Source organism: Amblyraja radiata, chromosome 11 (genome assembly GCF_010909765.2).
Source record: "Amblyraja radiata isolate CabotCenter1 chromosome 11, sAmbRad1.1.pri, whole genome shotgun sequence".
NCBI classification, from domain to species: domain Eukaryota; kingdom Metazoa; phylum Chordata; class Chondrichthyes; order Rajiformes; family Rajidae; genus Amblyraja; species Amblyraja radiata.
This window is the reverse complement of record NC_045966.1, coordinates 5,783,368-5,802,707: the sequence shown is the minus strand read 5'-3', so window position 1 is coordinate 5,802,707 and position 19,340 is coordinate 5,783,368. Positions and strand designations below refer to the sequence as shown.

At 42.3% G+C, this 19,340-nt stretch overlaps 1 protein-coding gene across 1 annotated transcript in view; it reads left to right on the top strand.

Annotated features, from left to right (window-relative positions):
• The first annotated feature begins 159 nt into the window (after positions 1–159).
• hspa4 (heat shock protein family A (Hsp70) member 4) overlaps positions 160–19,340 on the top strand; it is a 47,455-nt gene continuing 28,274 nt past the window's right edge. Inside the window, exons 1-6 of the mRNA XM_033029229.1 lie at positions 160–560; positions 8,822–8,879; positions 9,727–9,867; positions 12,873–12,995; positions 13,119–13,218; positions 17,735–17,868. Of these exons, the coding sequence (XP_032885120.1) occupies positions 454–560; positions 8,822–8,879; positions 9,727–9,867; positions 12,873–12,995; positions 13,119–13,218; positions 17,735–17,868 (663 nt within the window). The 5' untranslated portion in view covers positions 160–453. The remainder of the gene's footprint in view (positions 561–8,821; positions 8,880–9,726; positions 9,868–12,872; positions 12,996–13,118; positions 13,219–17,734; positions 17,869–19,340) is intronic.

Here is a 19,340-nt window from a genome sequence, read left to right as displayed (position 1 = left end):
CGCGAAGTTGACGGGGCTGGGCGGGAAGAGTCGACGCATGGAGCCGAAGTTGACCAGGGGAGACGGCCGAAGCCGAAGTTCGCCGGAGATGCCCGAACCCGAACCCGCAGCCGAGGCCGGTCAGCCGGCCGGAGCAGCGCCGACAGCTCCCCCTCTGGCCGGAGGGAGTGAGAGTGCGAGTGCGGCGGTTCGAGGCGAGCGCCGGCCGGCCGTGAAGTGAAGTGAAACGAGACGCAGAGCAGCGGCCGTTCGTTCGTCCGTCCGTCTGTCTGTCTGTCTCTGCTCTTCATTAGAAAGGCCGGCGGCACCACCACCACCACCAGGAGGCCGAGTCTGGAAAAAAGTACCGGCTTATTCCCCTCCTCCTCTGTCGCCGTCCGAGACGATTAAAGGATCTTGTCTCCCCCCCCTCTCTCTCCCTCCTCCTCTCCCTGAGGCGTTTGCTGCACAGCCATGTCGGTGGTGGGCTTCGACGTGGGCTTCCAGAGCTGCTATGTGGCCGTGGCGAGAGGCGGCGGCATCGAGACGGCCGCGAACGAGTGCAGCGATAGAAGCACCCCGTAGGTATCGGCCTGGCCCCGGCCACAAGCCCAGGCCCGACCCGGGGAGGGAGGGAGGGAGGGAGGCCGCGTGTGCCGGGTGCCGGCTCTCCCGGGCCTAGTCCTTGCCCACAGGCCCGGGGGAGGGAGGGAGGGGAGTAAAATGTTACTCCAGCATTTTGTGTGTGTGTAAACCAGCATTCAGATTCAGATTCAACTTTAATTGTCATTGTCCGTGTACAGTACAGAGACAACGAAATGCAGTTAGCATCTCCCCTGGAAGGGCGACATAGAATATGATTTCAATAAATAAATCTATTTACTTCCCCCCACACACACAATTTCAGAGGGTGCAAGGGGTATGGGACACTGTGAGATGATTGCAGGGGAGTTGTGTAGTAGCATTGCCGCAGTCAGTCAGGGACAAGAAAGCCACACGTAGTCCCAAATCAGCAATAAATCTTGCTCGAATGGAGGAGAAGCATGTTTGACTCAAATCCTGCTTTTCGCCTTCGCCATTCCCCCCCCTGCTACACCTTGCTCCCGGTTCAACTGCTTCTCTTTCTGTTTGAAAACCACTGCCCCAACTAACCAAGCATGTTGTTGGAACCTAATAATTAAAAGCAGGGCAATGGGTTCATTCATGTGGCCCTTCAAACATTCTTCGCCATTCAGTAAGATTAATGCTGATTTGGTTTCTTGTCTGACTGACTGCGGCAATGCATACCCCTGCATCTCCCACCTTCCTCCCATTCAGCGTGCCCCCTTCTTAATCTTTATAACTATGCCCCCTCTTTTTTAATCCTAATTATGCGCCCCTTAAAAAAAATCTATTTCTAAAACACATGATTGTGTTTTAAACTAACATTTGCTTTAATTGGAAGTTTAAGGATGGGTTGCAAGTGTTAAAGTAATTGTGCTACACTTATTTTAACTAAAAGGTTGAGGATGGGTTGCAGTGTTAAAGGTTATTGTGCCTCCTGTGTGACAGGGACCCAACGCATCCCACTTGGTCTATTTTAACTAAAAGCTTGAGGATGGGTTGCAGTGTTAAAGGTGATTGTGCCATATTCATTTTAACTGGAAGGTTCGAGATGGGTTGTAGTATTAGTCATTGTGCCATTTTCGTTTTCACTGTTAGGCTGAAGATGGCTTATAGTGTTAACATTATTGTACTACATTTGTTTAAACTGGAAGATTGAAGATGGGTTGCAGTACTGAAATATTGTGCTACTTTTTTAAACTGGAAGGCGGTTGATGGCTTGCAGTGTTAAAGTTATTGTGCTATATTTTTTTTAACTTGAAGTTTGCAGATGCAGAACAGTGTACTCTTTTCCCTTTATTGTAAGATTCTGGGGAGGAGGAGTGGGGGAGGAGAGAAGATGGCATTTTGGCTATATCTTTCTTTGCATAGATTATTTGCTTTTCTTGGTAGCGTAGCAATCTGATACGCCTTTTTTTTGCAAGCGAGAAAGAATGCAGAATCTGTGATTCTTCAGTTTCAACAGAACTTGGAAGAACCTGCATTACAATCCTGGAAATAGTGATTTTTGGCCAGCCTCCCGTGCTTGGTTTGTACCTGCCTGGTCTTCTTGCACCTTTTTTCATGTCTGATTTCTCTTTCTCTCTGATAACCGCTCCCTAACAAGCATGTTGGAACCTAATAATTGAGCAGGATTGGGTCATGTGGCTCTTCAAACATATTTCTCCATTCAGTAAGATCATGGGTGATAGAAACATAGAAAATAGCTGCAGGAGTAGGACATTCGGCCCTTCGAGCCAGCACCACCATTCAATATGACCATGACTGATCAACCAAAATCAATATCCCGTTCCTTCTTTCTCCCCATATCTTTTGATTCCTTTAGTCCTAAGAGCTATATCTAACTCTCTTGAAAATATCTAGTTAATTGGCCTTTGATGGCAGAGAATTCCACATTCACAAATTTGTAGATCTTGTATATCATCTGAATTCTTGTCTGACTTCCATGTCTCTTAATTCCCATCGTGTTCAAAAATCTGCATATTTCACCCTTGAATACACTCAGTCATGTCGCATGCATGGTTAGAGAATTCCAAAGGTTTAAGATCTTCTTTGTATAATTTTTTTTCTTTATCTCGGTCTTGGACAGCTGTGCATTTGCGCTTCTCTTTCCTCATGAAGGAAACTAGTACAGTGTTTAAATGACGAGATTATTCATCCTGAGGGGTGCAGACTAATAACCCCAGAACGCAAACTTCAATCTCACCATGGTAACTAGGCATTTAAATTTAGTTAATTAATAAGATGAAATGGTAGTGGGGAGTGAAATCTCAGGACCTGTCAAATGCTGGAAATACTAAGCAGGTTAGGGCGCATCTGTGAGAAGAGACATGCAATGACATTTTGGGTTGAAGAACCTTCATTAGACACAGAAAAGGGCAAAGTGCTGGAGTACCTCAGTGGGTCAGCATCTCTGGAGAACATGGATAGCTGATGTTTCCGGTCAGGAACCTTCTCCATTGGTGGAGTAGTGGGTGGGAAGCTAGAAGAGGTGGGTGGATGTGGATCCAGATGAGGGTGGTTCTCACCCATCACTTGCCAGGCTTTGTCCTGCCCCAACTATCCTCCACCTGTCTCCCCCTCTACTCCATCAGTGTGAAGAATACAATACAATACAATACAATACGGTTTTATTCGTCACATTGCACATAAAGTGCAAGTGAAATGCATAAAGAGTCCCATCCCAAAATGTCGCCTATCCATGTTGGTCAGGGATGCTGTCCGACCTGCTGAGTCACTCGAGAAATTAGTTTTTTTTTGCAAGTCAGCATTTGCTGTTCCTTGTTTCTTCATCAAAGCCAAAGTGTTTTGGGGTTTTTTCTGATGTAGTTCCACAGCTAAATGGGGGATGTAGCCGACCTCTGAAATGATCAGAGGAGGGCTTGTACCACCACAGCGCAATAAATTAAAGGACGTTCCTTTAGGAAGGAGATGAGGAGGAATTTCTTTAGTCAGGGTGGTGAATCCCTGGAATTCATTGCCACAGAAGGCTGTGGAAGCCAAGCAAATGGATATTTTTAAAGCAGAAACAGATAGAGCCTTGATTAGTATGGATGTCAGGTGTTATGGGGTTAAGAGGTTAAGACAGATCAGCCATGATTGAATGGTGACGTAGACTTGGGCCGAATGGCCTAATTCTGCTCCTATCTCTTATGACTTGCATGTTGCACATCAGATTTATTACTTTCCTGTTAATGAGACAATCTCCATTATTCTTCCTCTTAATAATTTGATCATTGCTTGTTATGACTGTATTCATGTATCATAGAACTTTGTAGCATGGGAGATGATCTTCCAATCTGTTAGACAAAAATGCTGGAGAAACTCAGCGGGTGAGGCAACATCTATGGAGCGAAGGAAATAGGTGACGTTTCAGGTCGAGACCCTTCAATCGGTTATGCCTTTTTAAATCTTTTTCAAAGTAATTCAATTTAGTGCTACACTCCAGCTGTTTCCCTGTAACCATGCAACTAGTCCAATTAAAGTGTGTGCAAAATCTTGTGGAATCTGATTCCATCAACTGTTCAAATATCTGCTGTCAGATCTTCCCGGTTTTTTGTGTAATAAAATGGCTTCTAATTTTTCCAATTCATTTGGTAATGATTCCACCATATCATAGGAAAATTGAGCATCAAAAAACATGAAAAGGGATCAGTAAAGCAAATTATAAATACGTCCATTTAAAACTGATTTCTACATTTTCATTGTGTGATCTGGAATGAATGAATGAATGAATAAGTTTATTGGCCAAGTATTCACACACAAGGAATTTGCCTTGGTGCTCCGCCCACAAGTGACAACATGACCTTCAGTGACAGTTAAGAATGATACATTAAACATTAATAATTATTGATTATTGATGATTATTTCATTATTGATAACCGAATCCCGAATTGAATTTTTGAACGGAATCCCAGTTGTGCACCTAACTTTGCTCTATAAACAGAGCAGTACTACCTCTTCCCTCCTCCCCCCCCCCCCCCCCCCCCCTCAGTCTAAAGAAGGATCCCAACCCAAAACATTGTCTGTTCATTCCCTTGCCTGACCTGCTGAATTCTTCCAACACTTTGTGCTTTGCTCAGGATTCCAACATCTGCAGATGGTTGTGTACCTGGTTATGTTCCTGTTAGTTTTGGGGGGTTTTTTTGGAGCAATTAATTGTTAAAGCTTGAGCTTCAGGATTTTTTTAATACTACTTTTGAGCCAACATTTGTCCTTTTTTTAAAGTTTGTTTCTGAGTTTAGTTGAGAAAATAAAAGTATGTGCTAGTTGTGGATAGCTCTTGCGTATGGTTAAACCACAGTGCTAATGACCAGGAGATGTCCAAGGGTGAAAGATGCATTTGGAGGGCACTAATGTTTTGTCCTCTGCTGCAATTAGACCTGCAAGCAAACATTCTTGTAAGGATTTCATTGCCAATTGCATGAAGGTTGGCATAATGATATACTTTTCCCCATCTGACATCCAGCTTATGATGTGGGCATAGTTTTATTCAGGAAACTTGGGTGCATTAAGGAAGCTATTGTGGTTGTCGTATTAAGTAAGCACTTGAAGAAATGTCAATGCATATTTACTGCATCATTGTATTCCTTGGGTCCTGGGGATTGATTGATTAAAAGATACAGCACGGAAACAGGCCTTTCATCCCAAGTCCACGCTGACCATCGATCACCTGTTTACACCAGTTCTATGTTATCTCACTTCCTCATTCATTCCATACACTCTAGGTGCAATTTAAAGCAGCCAATTAACCTATAAACCCACACGTCTTTGGGATGTGGGTAGTACTCAGAGGAAACCCACGCTGTCACAGGAAAGACGTGCAAACGTCCACACGGGCAGCGCCCGAGGTCAGGATCGAACCGGGGTCTCTGAAGCTGCAAGACAGTGGCTCTACCAGCTGCGCCACTGTGCCACGCTACCTAGGTCCCCACACGTAGTGACCTTCGTGAGCCATAAAGATTGTCACTGTATCAGTGTGGGGATATTGGTGAATGTTTTGTTTCCCACGGTTGCTGTTACAATTACATTTTAATTTGCAAGTTTTAGAAAATAATAAGCCAGGGAAATGACTTGTGAGAACTTAAACTTTTAAATCCATTTTTCAATTAACCATATAACAATTACAGCACGGAAACAGGCCATCTCGGCCCTACAAGTCCGTGCCGAACAATTATTTTCCCTTAGTCCCACCTGCCTGCACTCATACCATAACCCTCCATTCCCTTCTCATCCATATGCCTATCCAATTTATTTTTAAATGATACCAACGAACCTGCCTCCACCACTTCCACTGGAAGCTCATTCCACACCGCTACCACTCTCTGAGTAAAGAAGTTCCCCCTCATGTTACCCCTAAACTTCTGTCCCTTAATTCTGAAGTCATGGCCTCTTGTTTGAATCTTCCCTATTCTCAAAGGGAAAAGCTTGTCCACATCAACTCTGTCTATCCCTCTCATCATTTTAAAGACCTCTATCAAGTCCCCCCCCTTAACCTTCTGCGCTCCAGAGAATAAAGACTTAACTTATTCAACCTTTCTCTGTAACTTAATTGTTGAAACCCAGGCAACATTCTAGTAAATCTTCTCTGTACTCTCTCTATTTTGTTGACATCCTTCCTATAATTGGGCGACCAAAATTGTACACCATACTCCAGATTTGGTCTCACCAATGCCTTGTACAATTTTAACATTACATCCCAGTTTCTATACTCAATGCTCTGATTTATAAAGGCTAGCATACCAAAAGCTTTCTTTACCACCCTATCTATATGAGATTCCACCTTCAAGGAACTATTCCCAGATCCCTCTGTTCAACTGCATTCTTCAATTCCCTACCATTTACCATGTACGTCCTATTTTGATTTGTCCTGCCAAGGTGTAGCACCTCACATTTATCAGCATTAAACTCCATCTGCCATCTTTCAGCCCATTCTTCCAAATGGCCTAAATCACTCTGTAGACTTTGGAAATCCTCTTCATTATCCACAACGCCCCCTATCTTGGTATCATCTGCATACTTACTAATCCAATTTACCACACCTTCATCCAGATCATTGATGTACATGACAAACAACAAAGGACCCAACACAGACCCCTGAGGCACCCCACTAGTCACCTGCCTCCAACCCGACAAACAGCCATCCACCATTACCGTCTGGCGTCTCCCATTCAGCCACTGTTGAATCCATCTTGCTACTCCTGCATTTATACCCAACAGTTGAACCTTCTTAACCAACCTTCCATGAGGAACCTTGTCAAAGGCCTTACTAAAGTCCATATAGACAACATCCACTGCTTTACCCTCGTCAATTTCCCTAGTAACCTCTTCAAAAAATTCAAGAAGATTAGTCAAACATGACCTTCCAGGCACAAATCCATGTTGACTGTTCCTAATCAGACCCTGTTTATCCAGATGCTTATATATATTATCTCTAAGTATCTTTTCCATTAATTTGCCCACCACTGAAGTCAAACTAACAGGTCTATAATTGCTAGGTTTACTCTTAGAACCCTTTTTAAACAATGGAGCAACATGCGCAGTACGCCAATCCTCGGGGACTATTCCCGTTTCTAATGACATTGCCCAACATATATATATATCTTTCTGTCAGCTGCATGATATTTGGGAAATATTCATTAAGGATCTGCACTTCTAACATCTAATAACAATAGGCAATAGGTGCAGGAGTAGGCCATTCGGCCCTTCGAGCCAGCACTGCCATTCAATATGATCATGGCTGAGAACATGCTGTAAGATCCTTAAAGGGACAGTGTCTGCAAGATTTGAGGCTGAATGAAACATTTCCTGCATTTAGTTGAACAAATGCTGTAACCAGGATGACCCTGGGTTTCAGCCAGATTTAATATAGATCATCTCGTCATTAGTTGAGCAGGACATGAGCTGTCTTGTCTGTAGGGTGGTGTATAATTTAACAAGCATGTATGTTTCAAAGCTAGTCCTGCTTTGAAAATATTCCATTGAGCCTTACCACATTATAAAAGTTTAACTGTTTTATGCAGGTTGGAGATGCTGTTCCTTTTAACATGAATCATAGTTACTACACTTTGAATAATCACTGGACTTTGATCTCTAGCTATATCCAATACCATTGATTCATAAAAATAAATCACTGAAGTAATCAAAATGTACTTTGTTCCGAGTTTGCAGCAGTTGTACATTCAAAATAATGAGTAATGATGGATTGAAATAGTGGTGCAGAAGAAATTCTCATCATGTTTCAAATGCACCTCAAGGGCCATAACCACGAGCCTATGGGCCAAGAACTGGAAAGAGGGATTAACCTAAATTGTGTATTTCTGGCCACCATGGATGCAGTGGGCTGAATGGCCATCTGTGCCGTGAATTCCCCATTATTCTTTGATGTTTCCAGTGGACCCCATCTATTGACTCTTGTATCCATTCTCCTGAATTTATTCCGCAATGTTAAGAGTTCAAATAACATCCTGAAGTCACTGAGAGTAGCTAAAGCACCACTAAAGGTTGTTTTAAATTGCCTCGATCTGTGGTCCAATGATCTTGTGTCATCTTCTGTTCTGATATGCGAAGCAGATTTAATACTTAATTTAAGATTTTGTTAATGGGGTCTTTAAGGCACAATACTATCTTGGTTGAGGTTCCTATAAGTAGGTGGATACAAAATGCTGGAGTAACTCAGCTGGACAGGCAGTATCTGGATAGAAGGAATGGGTGACGTTTTGTGTCAAGACCCTTCTTCAAACTGAGCTCCTATAAGTAGGTTTACTATTCATGCTGACAATGTTAACAGTCAGTTACAGTACTGTTTTGTTTGTTGATAGAAACTGCCTTTTCATCTAGGCCCCAGATTCAGGCATCTTAAAGTCCTGAATGCAGAAATGTAAATGAACTGATGCATGATTTATTGACTGGCCTTTAACAAAGTATAATCAATGCAACATTCATTAAGCAGTTGGAAACTCTCCCAACCGTCTTTTACTGATAATGGGTCTACATGACTACTATGAGGTAGCGGAGTCAGAGTTATTGGCAAAAATGATAGATTCTGAACTGGATGTTAACTAGAATCCAACATGAGCACGTTGATATAAAAAATAAAAAAAAACTTTGCAATGCTGTGACACTTTTAGCCTTTTTGGGCTCGGACTACTGGAGACAATAATTAGGATTTAATGCAAAATGGACCACAGAATGCAAGATCTTAGAATATTAATCTGTACATTTTATTTTAAACTTTCAGGTCTTATGTGGCTTTGGGACCCAGAAATCGTACATTTGGAGCTGCGGCCAAAAGTCAGGTGGGAAGTGTTCAGTGCGTCCCTTTTTTTAAAAATCTTCCAGGAACAGTTGTTATGAGAACGTTGACTTGTCTATTAGCGGAAAGCATGCTGCCCGAATACAGCAAACTAACAACACAAACAAAATCAAAACAAAACATTGGAAAAGCTCTGCAACATACGCAGGCTTAGTGGCAAGAGAAGCAGAGTTAGCACTCGTGGTTAATAGCCTTCTCATCTAGTAATTCTGCTGAAAAATTGTCAACTTGAAATGTTAATTCTGCTGCTTTGCCACATTCCCGACATGTTTTACTTGTGTTTCAGATTTCTAGTTGTAAATCCCTTTTCAACAAACCACCGTAAAGTTTTAAGCAAAAATATGATGAAATCGGAGTCTGATTATAATTGCAAATTGTACCTTGCATATAATGAACTTAAAATTTACATAGAACATACAACAGTACAGCACAGGAGGCCCACAATGTCCATGCCGAACATGATGCCAAGTTAAACTAATCTTCTCTGCCTGCATGTGGTCCATATCCTTCCATTTCATGTTTCAATCTAAAAGCCTTTTGAATGCCCCAACATTCCCCAATTCGTATTTGCATCCAACCTGTTCTGGCAGTGCATTTCAGGCACCACTATCTTCTGTTTTAAAATCCTCTGTTTAAAAAATAAATAAATAATTCACACAACGTCCCATCATATTCCAACAACATATTCACATCAAAGGTGCTCTTGGCCTGAAGTTCTTAAGAGATGCGTAAAATAAATTCCACAGAATTACTTCTCAATGATCGCATCAAAATCCAGCCCATTGTGTTGAGATATTGGGGATTAAGTTGTAATTTTTTTTGTTTTCCAGGTGCTGTCAAATGTAAAAAATACTATACAAGGATTTAAGCGGCTCCATGGGCGAACTTTAACAGACCCGTATCTAAGAACTGAGCAAACCAAGCTTGCGTATGACCTTGTTCAGATGTCAAATGGTACAGCAGGTGTTAAGGTCAGTGTCACTACTCTTTATCAAAATCTGCTTCTAAAAGTACATGCTTTGTCACTGGGATGGAAGTCAGAAACCATCCCCTACTGCCAATGCTGCTTTACACTCTGCTGAAATCTGGCACGGCCTGGAGGAAGAGAGGTGTTTTAAATTAATTTTATTTAGCCTAGCTCTTTGAAACTGGTTAATGCCTACTTCAAGTAAAAATTAAGCACCAACAGATATTAGTAAACACCTTGCTCGAGATCCATAATCCGGACAACCCTATGGTGGTAAATACCATAGAACACTGGTCAGTTGTTAATTGACTTATTTTTGTGGACCATTGTGGATTTTTCCAATTGGTGTGACATACTAAGTTGTGAAATAGTTTTTAATTAATGCAAGCATCAACAATGTTAGGTCCTTGGTGCTTTTAAATAGAATATGATCACCATACCCCTAACTTCAGATAAGCAGCTTCTGATGTAAATTTCCTCTTTTTTTTTCTCACTGAGGCATCATAGAATGAGGTGTATAGGTCTGCTACTCTCTACATTGCCATCCCAACTGATGGGTGCTTGGGTGGCACAGTGGCCTGTTTCCCAGCTGTATCTCTAAAAACTATAAACGTTTCCTTGCAATTTCCCAGTAACTAATGGTTTTGTTCCAAGATTGTAAATTTGACATGTAGGCTCAAATTTCTCCAGAGCTGCTTGTACTTTCAGGCAAAGGATCAGAAAAATCCCAATCTCATCACCAGCTGATACCCTATGTTGGATGACGGTGTTTCAGGAATACTCCTGGTTGCCTGAAAAGATATGTAACAGTTTGTTCTTGGGACAACTCTGGAGGAGATGAATTAACGTCAAATAGTTCAGGATATGGTTTGATAATATCCCATGCTAAATAATTCTCATGTTTGAAGCATTATTCAAGTGCAATTTAGACTTAAGAGATACCAAGCGGAAACAGGCCCTTTGGCCCACTGAGTCCGCGCCGGCCAATAATCACCCCATGCACTAACCGACAGGTGGGAGATTGCAACCTTCACGTGGTCCACCCTGTTTCGACTAATGCAATCAACCTGACGTGCACAAACAAATAGATCAAATAGAACAAGTTGTCCTACAACTTTAGGCTGGTCACGCCTTACGCAAGAAGACGACTAAACAACACACACTATGGACAATTTTACAACTTACCGAAGCCGATTAACCGCAGAAAACCCAAGCGGTCACAGGGAAAACGTACAAACTCCGTACAGACAGCACCAATAATCAGGATTAAACCGGGGTCTGTGGCACTGTAAGGCAGCAACTCTACCGCTGTGCCGCCGTACCGCCCTTCGATTGAACTCCGATTATCTGGTGATTCAGCATCTGTTTCCGCAATTGGCACTCCCAAGTGTCTGTTATTTGTGGATCTGCATACCTGCAAGGTGGGCCGTGTATCATAGAACAGTGGGCTAGAAGTGTAGCTGATACTGGAAGCACAGGGGATCAACATGTGTGACAATAGACAATAGGTGCAGGAGTAGGCCATTCGGCCCTTCAAGCCAGCACCACCATTCAATGTGATCATGGCTGATCATCCACAATCAATGCCCTGATCCTGCTTTCTCCCCATATCCCCTGACTCTGCTATTTTTAAGAGCCCTATCTAGCTCTCTCTTGAAAGCATCCAGAGAACCTGCCTCCACCGCCCTCTGAGGCAGAGAATTCCACAGACTCACCACTCTGTGAGAAAAAGTGTTTCCTCGTCTCCGTTCTAAATGGCTTACTCCTTATTCTTAAACTGTGGCCCCTGGTTCTGGACTCCCCCAACATCGGGAACATGTTTCCTGCCTCTAGCGTGTCCAAGCCCATAACAATCTTATATGTTTCAATGAGATGCCCTCTCATCCTTCTAAACTCCAGAGTGTACAAGCCCAGCTGCTCCATTCTCTCAGCATATGACAGTCCCACCATCCCAGGAATTAACCTTGTAAACCTACGCTGCACTCCCTCAATAGCAAGAATGTCCTTCCTCAAATTAGGGGACCAAAACTGCACACAATACTCCAGGTGTGGTCTCACTTGGGCTCTGTACAACTACAGAAGGACCTCTTTGCTCCTATATTCGATTCCACCTGTGGCCCGGTCTGGAATTGTGAGTTTCAGCTTATTTGACAAGCTGAAGCATGCAAGCTGAAAGTCTCCTGGGCTCTGATCGCTGCTCCCGTACAACCAAGTGTTGAACTTGGCAATAAAATATTTTACTACCAGGGCAGTTCTGCTTATGGATGTTGCGGAGACCTAAAAGCGGGCCATACAGGACTGGGGAACGATGATGGAAAGGGTCTGAAGAAGGAAGGCTCTGAGCCGAAACGTCACCTATTCCTTTTCTCCAGAGATGCTGCTTGACCCGCTGAATTACTCCAGTATTTTATGTCTATCTTCCCTTAAAACCCACTTGATTCACTAGAAAATTAATTATATTGCTGTGTAACATGGTTTAAAACATTTTGAAAATGGTGTGTTGGGATAACTCGAGTAAGATCCATAGTCTGGGAAAACCACTGGCTAACACCACCACATTCCTGAGATGCTTGATCAGAGAACGTTTACTGTACTGATTTAAAAAAAAAACAATATACAACTGGATGTGGAATTAACTGATGTCATAGAGTCATACAGCAGGGAAATAGGCCCTTCGGCCCAACGTCCATACCAACCAATGCGCCCCATCTAAGCTAGTCCCATTTGGTCCATGTTCCTCTGAACCTTTCCTAACTATGTACCTGTCCCAATTGTCTTAAATCTTGTTTTTGTTCCTGATAAAACTACCTCCTCTGGCAGCTCTCTCCAGATACCCAGAGTGTTGTGAATGGCAGCTGCAAGTCCTTTCTGCCTTGTTGCCACTTATTTTTCTCTGCCTTTATCATTTTAATAAATGGCTTTGTGAACAATTACATCTTTTATTCGGGGTGCATTTTTCCGCATAAGCAGACTTTAATGCAGCATTATTGCTTTTTTTTATTTTGGAAGGTTTCCTACATGGAAGAAGAACGAAATTTTACCATAGAGCAGGTGACAGGAATGTTGATGACCAAACTGAAAGAAACAGCAGAAGCCTCGCTAAAGAAACCAGTCATGGATTGCGTGATATCGGTAAGTCGTCAAAAGTACTGCTAATTTTGTACAATGTGTGGATTTTAAAAAATTTAATGAGTGTTTTAATTCCATTCTTATTGACCACTTGCCTATCAGCCACTAATAGACTATTTTCTACAGGTTCCATGTTTCTTCACCGATGTTGAGAGGAGGTCCGTAATGGACGCTGCGCAGATTGCAGGACTCAACTGTTTGCGGCTCATTAACGAAACCACTTCAGGTAAGAACGGCAGTTAATCAGCTATAAATAGCTATCTTATTGTGCAAACACGCTAGTTTGTATTCCATCAACTGATTTGTACCAGTACAAAAAATATATTGTTACCGTTTGAGAGGAAAACCGGAAATGTGCTGTTTCATTTTGGTATGGATAAGATATGAAGTTAGCCTGGTCAGCAGAATGGATATTAACTCATTGTGACTTGCACAAATTATAATCAATATCTAGGGAGTTGTGTAGCAATAATCCAACCTGTTAAAACTTAGCACTTATGTGTTTATAGCGTATGTAGCATTTAATTGTTCTTAAAGAGCCACATATACTAATAAATGTCACATGTATGCAGAACAATTTAAATGCTTCACTCTTTGAAATGTTACAACTACAGGTGCCCCCTGCATTTTGGGGGCAGTGCATTCCTAATGAAACAGTCTGCAAAAGGAAGTCATGTCATCTGCGTAAATGTTAAGTAATTAAACTTGACAAAAAATTTGCATTTATTTACTTTTTTTTGCACAAAACCTCAGTGGGAGCAAATTTTATTCTTTATCTCTAATTTTTTTCTAATCCCAAATTTCCCCTACCCAAAAAGCTGAATTGTGTGGGTGGCCTGTATTGGAGGTTACAGTAAATCATTTGGCATGCAACAATATTTCGCAAACAATATTTTCACACAGAATTGCGAGTCTGTGGAATTCTCTGCCTCAGAGGGCGGTGGAGGTCAGTTCTCTGGATGCTTTCAAGAGAGAGCTAGATAGGGCTCTTAAAGATAGCGGAGTCAGGGGATATGGGGGCAGGAACGGGGTACTGATTGGGGATGATCAGCCATGATCACATTGAATGGCGGTGCCGGCTCGTAGGGCCGACTGGCCTACTCCTGCACCTATTGTCTACAGTGACAATTATTTAATGTTCTTTCATTATAAAGAATGCGACTCTGGGTTTATGTGTAGCTCCAGTTGAACAGAGGTTTGAAATCTTTAATATTGGTCGTAGGTATAACTTCTCATTTATAGGGCAACATGTTTAACAATACAGCATACCACTGGAACTCTCGTCCCATAGCCCTGTCTGGCATGGAGTTCCTAAGCCTCTCAGCTCTCTGGGACAATACATTCTTCCTCGTATTCATCTCGTATTCATCTTAAATGGATGCCCTCTGTTCTGAGAACTCATGAGAGGAAATATCCAGGACCTGGAAGTATCCAGATCAGCATTTGACCTGTCGAGCCCCCTAAGAATGTTGTATCAATAAGGTACCTTCTCCTAAATTTCAGTAAACTGAGTCCCAGCCAGTTGAACCTTTACTCCTCGGAGAATTCGGCCACCTTATTTGGGATTATCCTTGTTAATCTTCTCTGAACTGCCTCTAATAACATAATATCTTTCATTAAGTAGGAGGACCAAAAACATTTGCTGTATTCTAGATTTGATCTTACTAGAGCCTTGTTCAGTTGCAGTAAGACTTCTACTTATCTAGTCCAAGGTTCTTGAATTAATAGCTAATATTTCCATTGTCTTTCCCCAATAACTGCTGCACATTTGTGTGAGATTTTGTTCATGCACAAGGAATCCCAAATCCCTTTTGTGCAGGAGCTTTCTGCTGGGGTTTTTTTCCCCTATTTAAATAATACTCTTTTGTTTTTACTTCCCAAATGCACAATTTCACATTTGGCCACATTATATTCCATTTGCCAATATTTCATCCACTTAGTTAACATATCCATACTTCTGTGAATCCATGAACTCCTTCCTCCACTCGCCTTGCTCTCCCACCTAGAACATAGAAACAGAGATGAAATTCTGTCTGGCAAACATAGGCGGAAATCTCGGGGGGGGGGGGGGTGGAAGGGGCACATCCCTCCCATGTTCCGAGAGGTGGGGGACAATCCCCCCCCCCCCCCCCCCATGTTTTGTAATCCGGATTTTGAAATTTGGAGGAAAAAATCTATTAAAATATCCGCTTTCCGAGAGACAGTGGGGGTGTCACTGTTAAGCGCTTGTTAAATGTCACTATTAACATCATATTAACACGATGTGTCACCAATTGTGTTTTGACATTCAAGTATTACTGAAGGTATTCAAGGAGAATTTCTTAAAACTGTCTGATGCGGGTACAATTACATTTGAACTAGTTGGATGTATTGGTAGATGGGAAAGATTTAAACGGGTCAGGGCATTAAGGGCTCAAGTTGAACGGGTTTCCTGGCTGGCTTGCAGGTAAGTCCCTCATTCATGGTCACTCGCGTTATTTAGTAATTTTTTACCATCTCTCTCTCTCTCTCTCCCCCCTCCAAGGTTAGTTCTTCTGTTTGCCTTTATTTGCTTCATTTTTATTTGTTCAAGTGTTATTTTATCACATTGTAGCTTTTGAAAGAGTCAAGCAGGTGTCAGACGCTTTCTAAGGGCTGAATCAGCCCGTTCGCGGGGCCTTTCATCGCCCAGCGCAGCTTAAAATCAAAGTGCTGAATCGAGGCTCCTGATGTTGAAGCCCCCGCCTGCTGATTTTAAGCCGCGCTGGCGATGAAAGGCCCCGCGAACGGGCCGATTCAAGCCCCACGATTCTGGGCAGACGAAGCTGCTGTTGCTGGAGTTCGGAGTCGGTCACCAACCAGGTCAGCTCCCGATGTTACCGTCCACAAGGCCCATGGATGAAGCCCCCAAAACCTCGCGTGTGTGCGCGGCCACCAAGAAACTGTCCCCAAATTGTGTTCCCCCACGTTTCGATAGCGATTTCCGCCCCTGAAGGCGTTATGGGCGTAAGCTGCCTTACTTGTACATGGTGCTCTCCTACTTACCCCCCCCCCCCCCCCCCCCCCCCCCCCCAGGAGAGAACTGATATCATTTTCCCAGGATCTTTCTGTCTCCAGTTAACAGCACCGTCATGTAATGCTTCCCTCAGAAATCTATCTAACATATAAGCTCGTATTAGTCTAAATATTTGCTGGTATGATTTCATATTTTGCTATTTGGACATTGGTCACAGAGCTTTGATAATTTTGGATAATCGATTATTGAATCTAGGATACTTATTTTTTGGTTAAAGGAATGATCTGGTAGCGGTGAGAGGGATGGGAGATTATTCACAGTTCTTGCCCGTGGTTTCGTTTCGCGATACAGCGCGGAAACAGCCTTTTCTGTCCACCAAGTCCGTGCCAACCAGCGATCCCCGCACACTAACACTATCCTACACACATTGGAGACAATTTACAATTTTACCAAGCCAATTAACCGACAAAACTATACATCTTTGGAATGTGGGAGAAACCCCCATGCAGGTCATGAGGACAAAGTACAAATTCGTACAGAAGGAACCCGCAGTCAATATCGAACCTAGGTCTCTAGTGCTGTCAGGCACCAACTCTACATCTGCACCACCATGCTGTGTCATTTGCTGAATGTAAATTCAGATAAGTGTACAAGTTGATGAATGGTGTTATTTTAATGTGGTAAACTTTTATCAGACTAAACAGTGGTTTTGAATCAAACCTTACATGAATATTTTCTTTGTAAGATATGATATCCGGGTGGGAACACCATTAGCTTTAATTAGTATCCACATGTGCTTGCTGTTTCTGGAGAATCTCATTGATCCATTCATTGGGGATTCTGTTTTCTCCCTTAGCCAGATGGTGTTATGTCTAGAGCAGCATTATTCTAGATCCCCTTATCTCAAACCCAGAATGAGAGAGGATGAAAAAATAATCTTTAAATGCCTATTGTTAAATACCTCTGGATTTTTCATTATTTTGTCCCCTTTGTGTTGACCTCTCATAGAAACATAGAAAATATGTGCAGGTGGAGGCCATTAGGCCCTTCGAGACAGCACCGCCATTCATTGTGATCATGGCTGATCATCCACAATCAGTATTTTGTGCCTGCCTTCTCCCCATATCCCTTGATTCCACTAGCTCCAAGAGCTCTAACTCACTTTAAATTCATCCAATGAATTGGCTTCCACTGCCTTCTGTGGCAGAGAATTCCACAAATTCACAACTGGGTGGAAAAAAAAAATTTCATCTCATTTTTAAATGGCCTCCCCTTTATTCTTAGACTGTGGCCCCTGGTTCTGGACTCTCCAACATTTTTCCTGCATCTAGCTTGTCCAGTCCTTTTATAATTTTATATGTTTCTAAAATATCCCGTCTCATCCTTCTAAACTCCAGTGAATACAGGCCCAGTCTTTCCAATCTTTCTTCGTATGACAGTCCCACCATCCCAGGGATTAACCTCGTGAACCTACGCTGCACTGCCTCAATAACAAGGATATCCTTCCTCAAATTAGGAGACCAAAACTGCACACAATACTCCAGATGTGGTCTCACCAGGGCCCTGTGCAACTTCAGAAGGATCTCTTTGCTCCTTTTCTCAAATCTTCTCGTTATGAAGGCCAACATGCCATTAGATTTCTTCACTGCCTGCTGTACCTGCATGTTTACTTTCTACTGTTAATTAAAATTGGTTCTCTTTTGTAATTTTGTACATTTTGTAATTGCACCTATTGATTTATTTCTAGTTGCCCTTGCATATGGGATTTATAAGCAAGATCTACCAGCCCCTGAGGAGAAGCCAAGGAATGTTGTTTTTGTTGATTTGGGGCATTCTGCATTTCAGGTTTCTATTTGTGCATTCAATAAAGGTAAACTGAAGGTAAGATGAAGCAGTATTCATTCACACTTCAGCTTAATTACTTGATTTTTTATAGAAGTATAATGAAAATGCGTACAAACTTGATATAGAATTAAACGGTGCTAATGGAAAAGCCAATATTGATTTGCTTAGTGTTTAATCTCTGGAAAAAATTTTGACTTTTAAAGTCGTTCTGGCTTAATTTAGTTAGTTTAAATTACAAATTGTATCACACAATCACTTAGCACAGTTAGCACAGACGCGATGGACTAAATGGCTTCCTTCTATGTCGGGTACTAGAGGACATATTAAGGTGAGAAGGGGAAAGATTCAAGGAGTTTCACGAGCCAAGTTTATTTTTGGATTGTGGTGAGTACCTGGAACCTACCACATTTGGTAGAGATGGTGAAATCAGATACAGTAACATTTGCCCAAGCACTTGAGCAAGCACACAATGGAGAGATTTAGACCATATGCAGGCAGATGGAACTGGTATAATTTGGCATTATCATTGGCAGAGACATTGGGGGCTGAAGGGTCAATTCCCTGATTGTACTGTTCCAAGTTCTTAAAACTATATGCGAATAATATTTTGGCAGTAGTTCCATACCTAAATCAATATGGTAAAGAATAAGTATAGAAGATGGGAGGTCATGTTGCAGTTGTACAAGACGTTGGTGAGACCGTATTTAGAGTATTGTGTTCAGTTCTGGGCACCATGTTATGGAAAAATATTGTCAAGCTTGAAAGGGTTCGGTGAAGATTTACGAGGATGTTGCCGGGACTAGAGGGTGTGAGCTATAGGGAGAGGTTGAGTAGGCTGGGTCTCTATTCCTTGGAAAGCAGGAGGATGAGGGGTGATCTTATAGAGGTGTATAAAATCATGAGAGGAATAGATCGGGAAGATGCACAGGATCTCTTTGCCAGAGTAGGGGAATCGAGGACCAGAGGTCATAGGTTCAAGGTGAAGTGGAAAAGATTTAATAGGAATCTGAGGGGTAACTTTTTCCACACAAAGGATAGTGGGTGTATGGAACAAGCTGCCAGAGGAGGTAGTTGAGGCTGGGACTTTCCAAATGTTTAAGAAGAGAGTACATGGATAGGACAAGTTTGGAGGGATATGGACCAAATACAGGCAGGTGGGTCTAGTGTAGCTGGGAGATGTTGGCCGGTGTGGACAAGTTGAGCCAAAGGGCCTGTTTCCACACTGTATCACTCTATGACTCTTTAATAGTAAAAGAGGTTAGCAAGTACATTTGTAGCTGATAGTCATTATACCTTTTCAAAATCATCCAAGCATGTTAGATTATTTTAGTGTATTGCCACGTGCACCGGGGTACAGTGAAAAGATTTTGTTGCGTGCTAACCAGTCAGTGGAAAGACAATGCATGATTACAATTGAGCAACCTACATAACAAAGGGAATAATGGGAATGACGTTTAGTGTAAGATAAAGTCCGATCAAAGATAGTCTGAGGGTCTGCAATGAGGTAA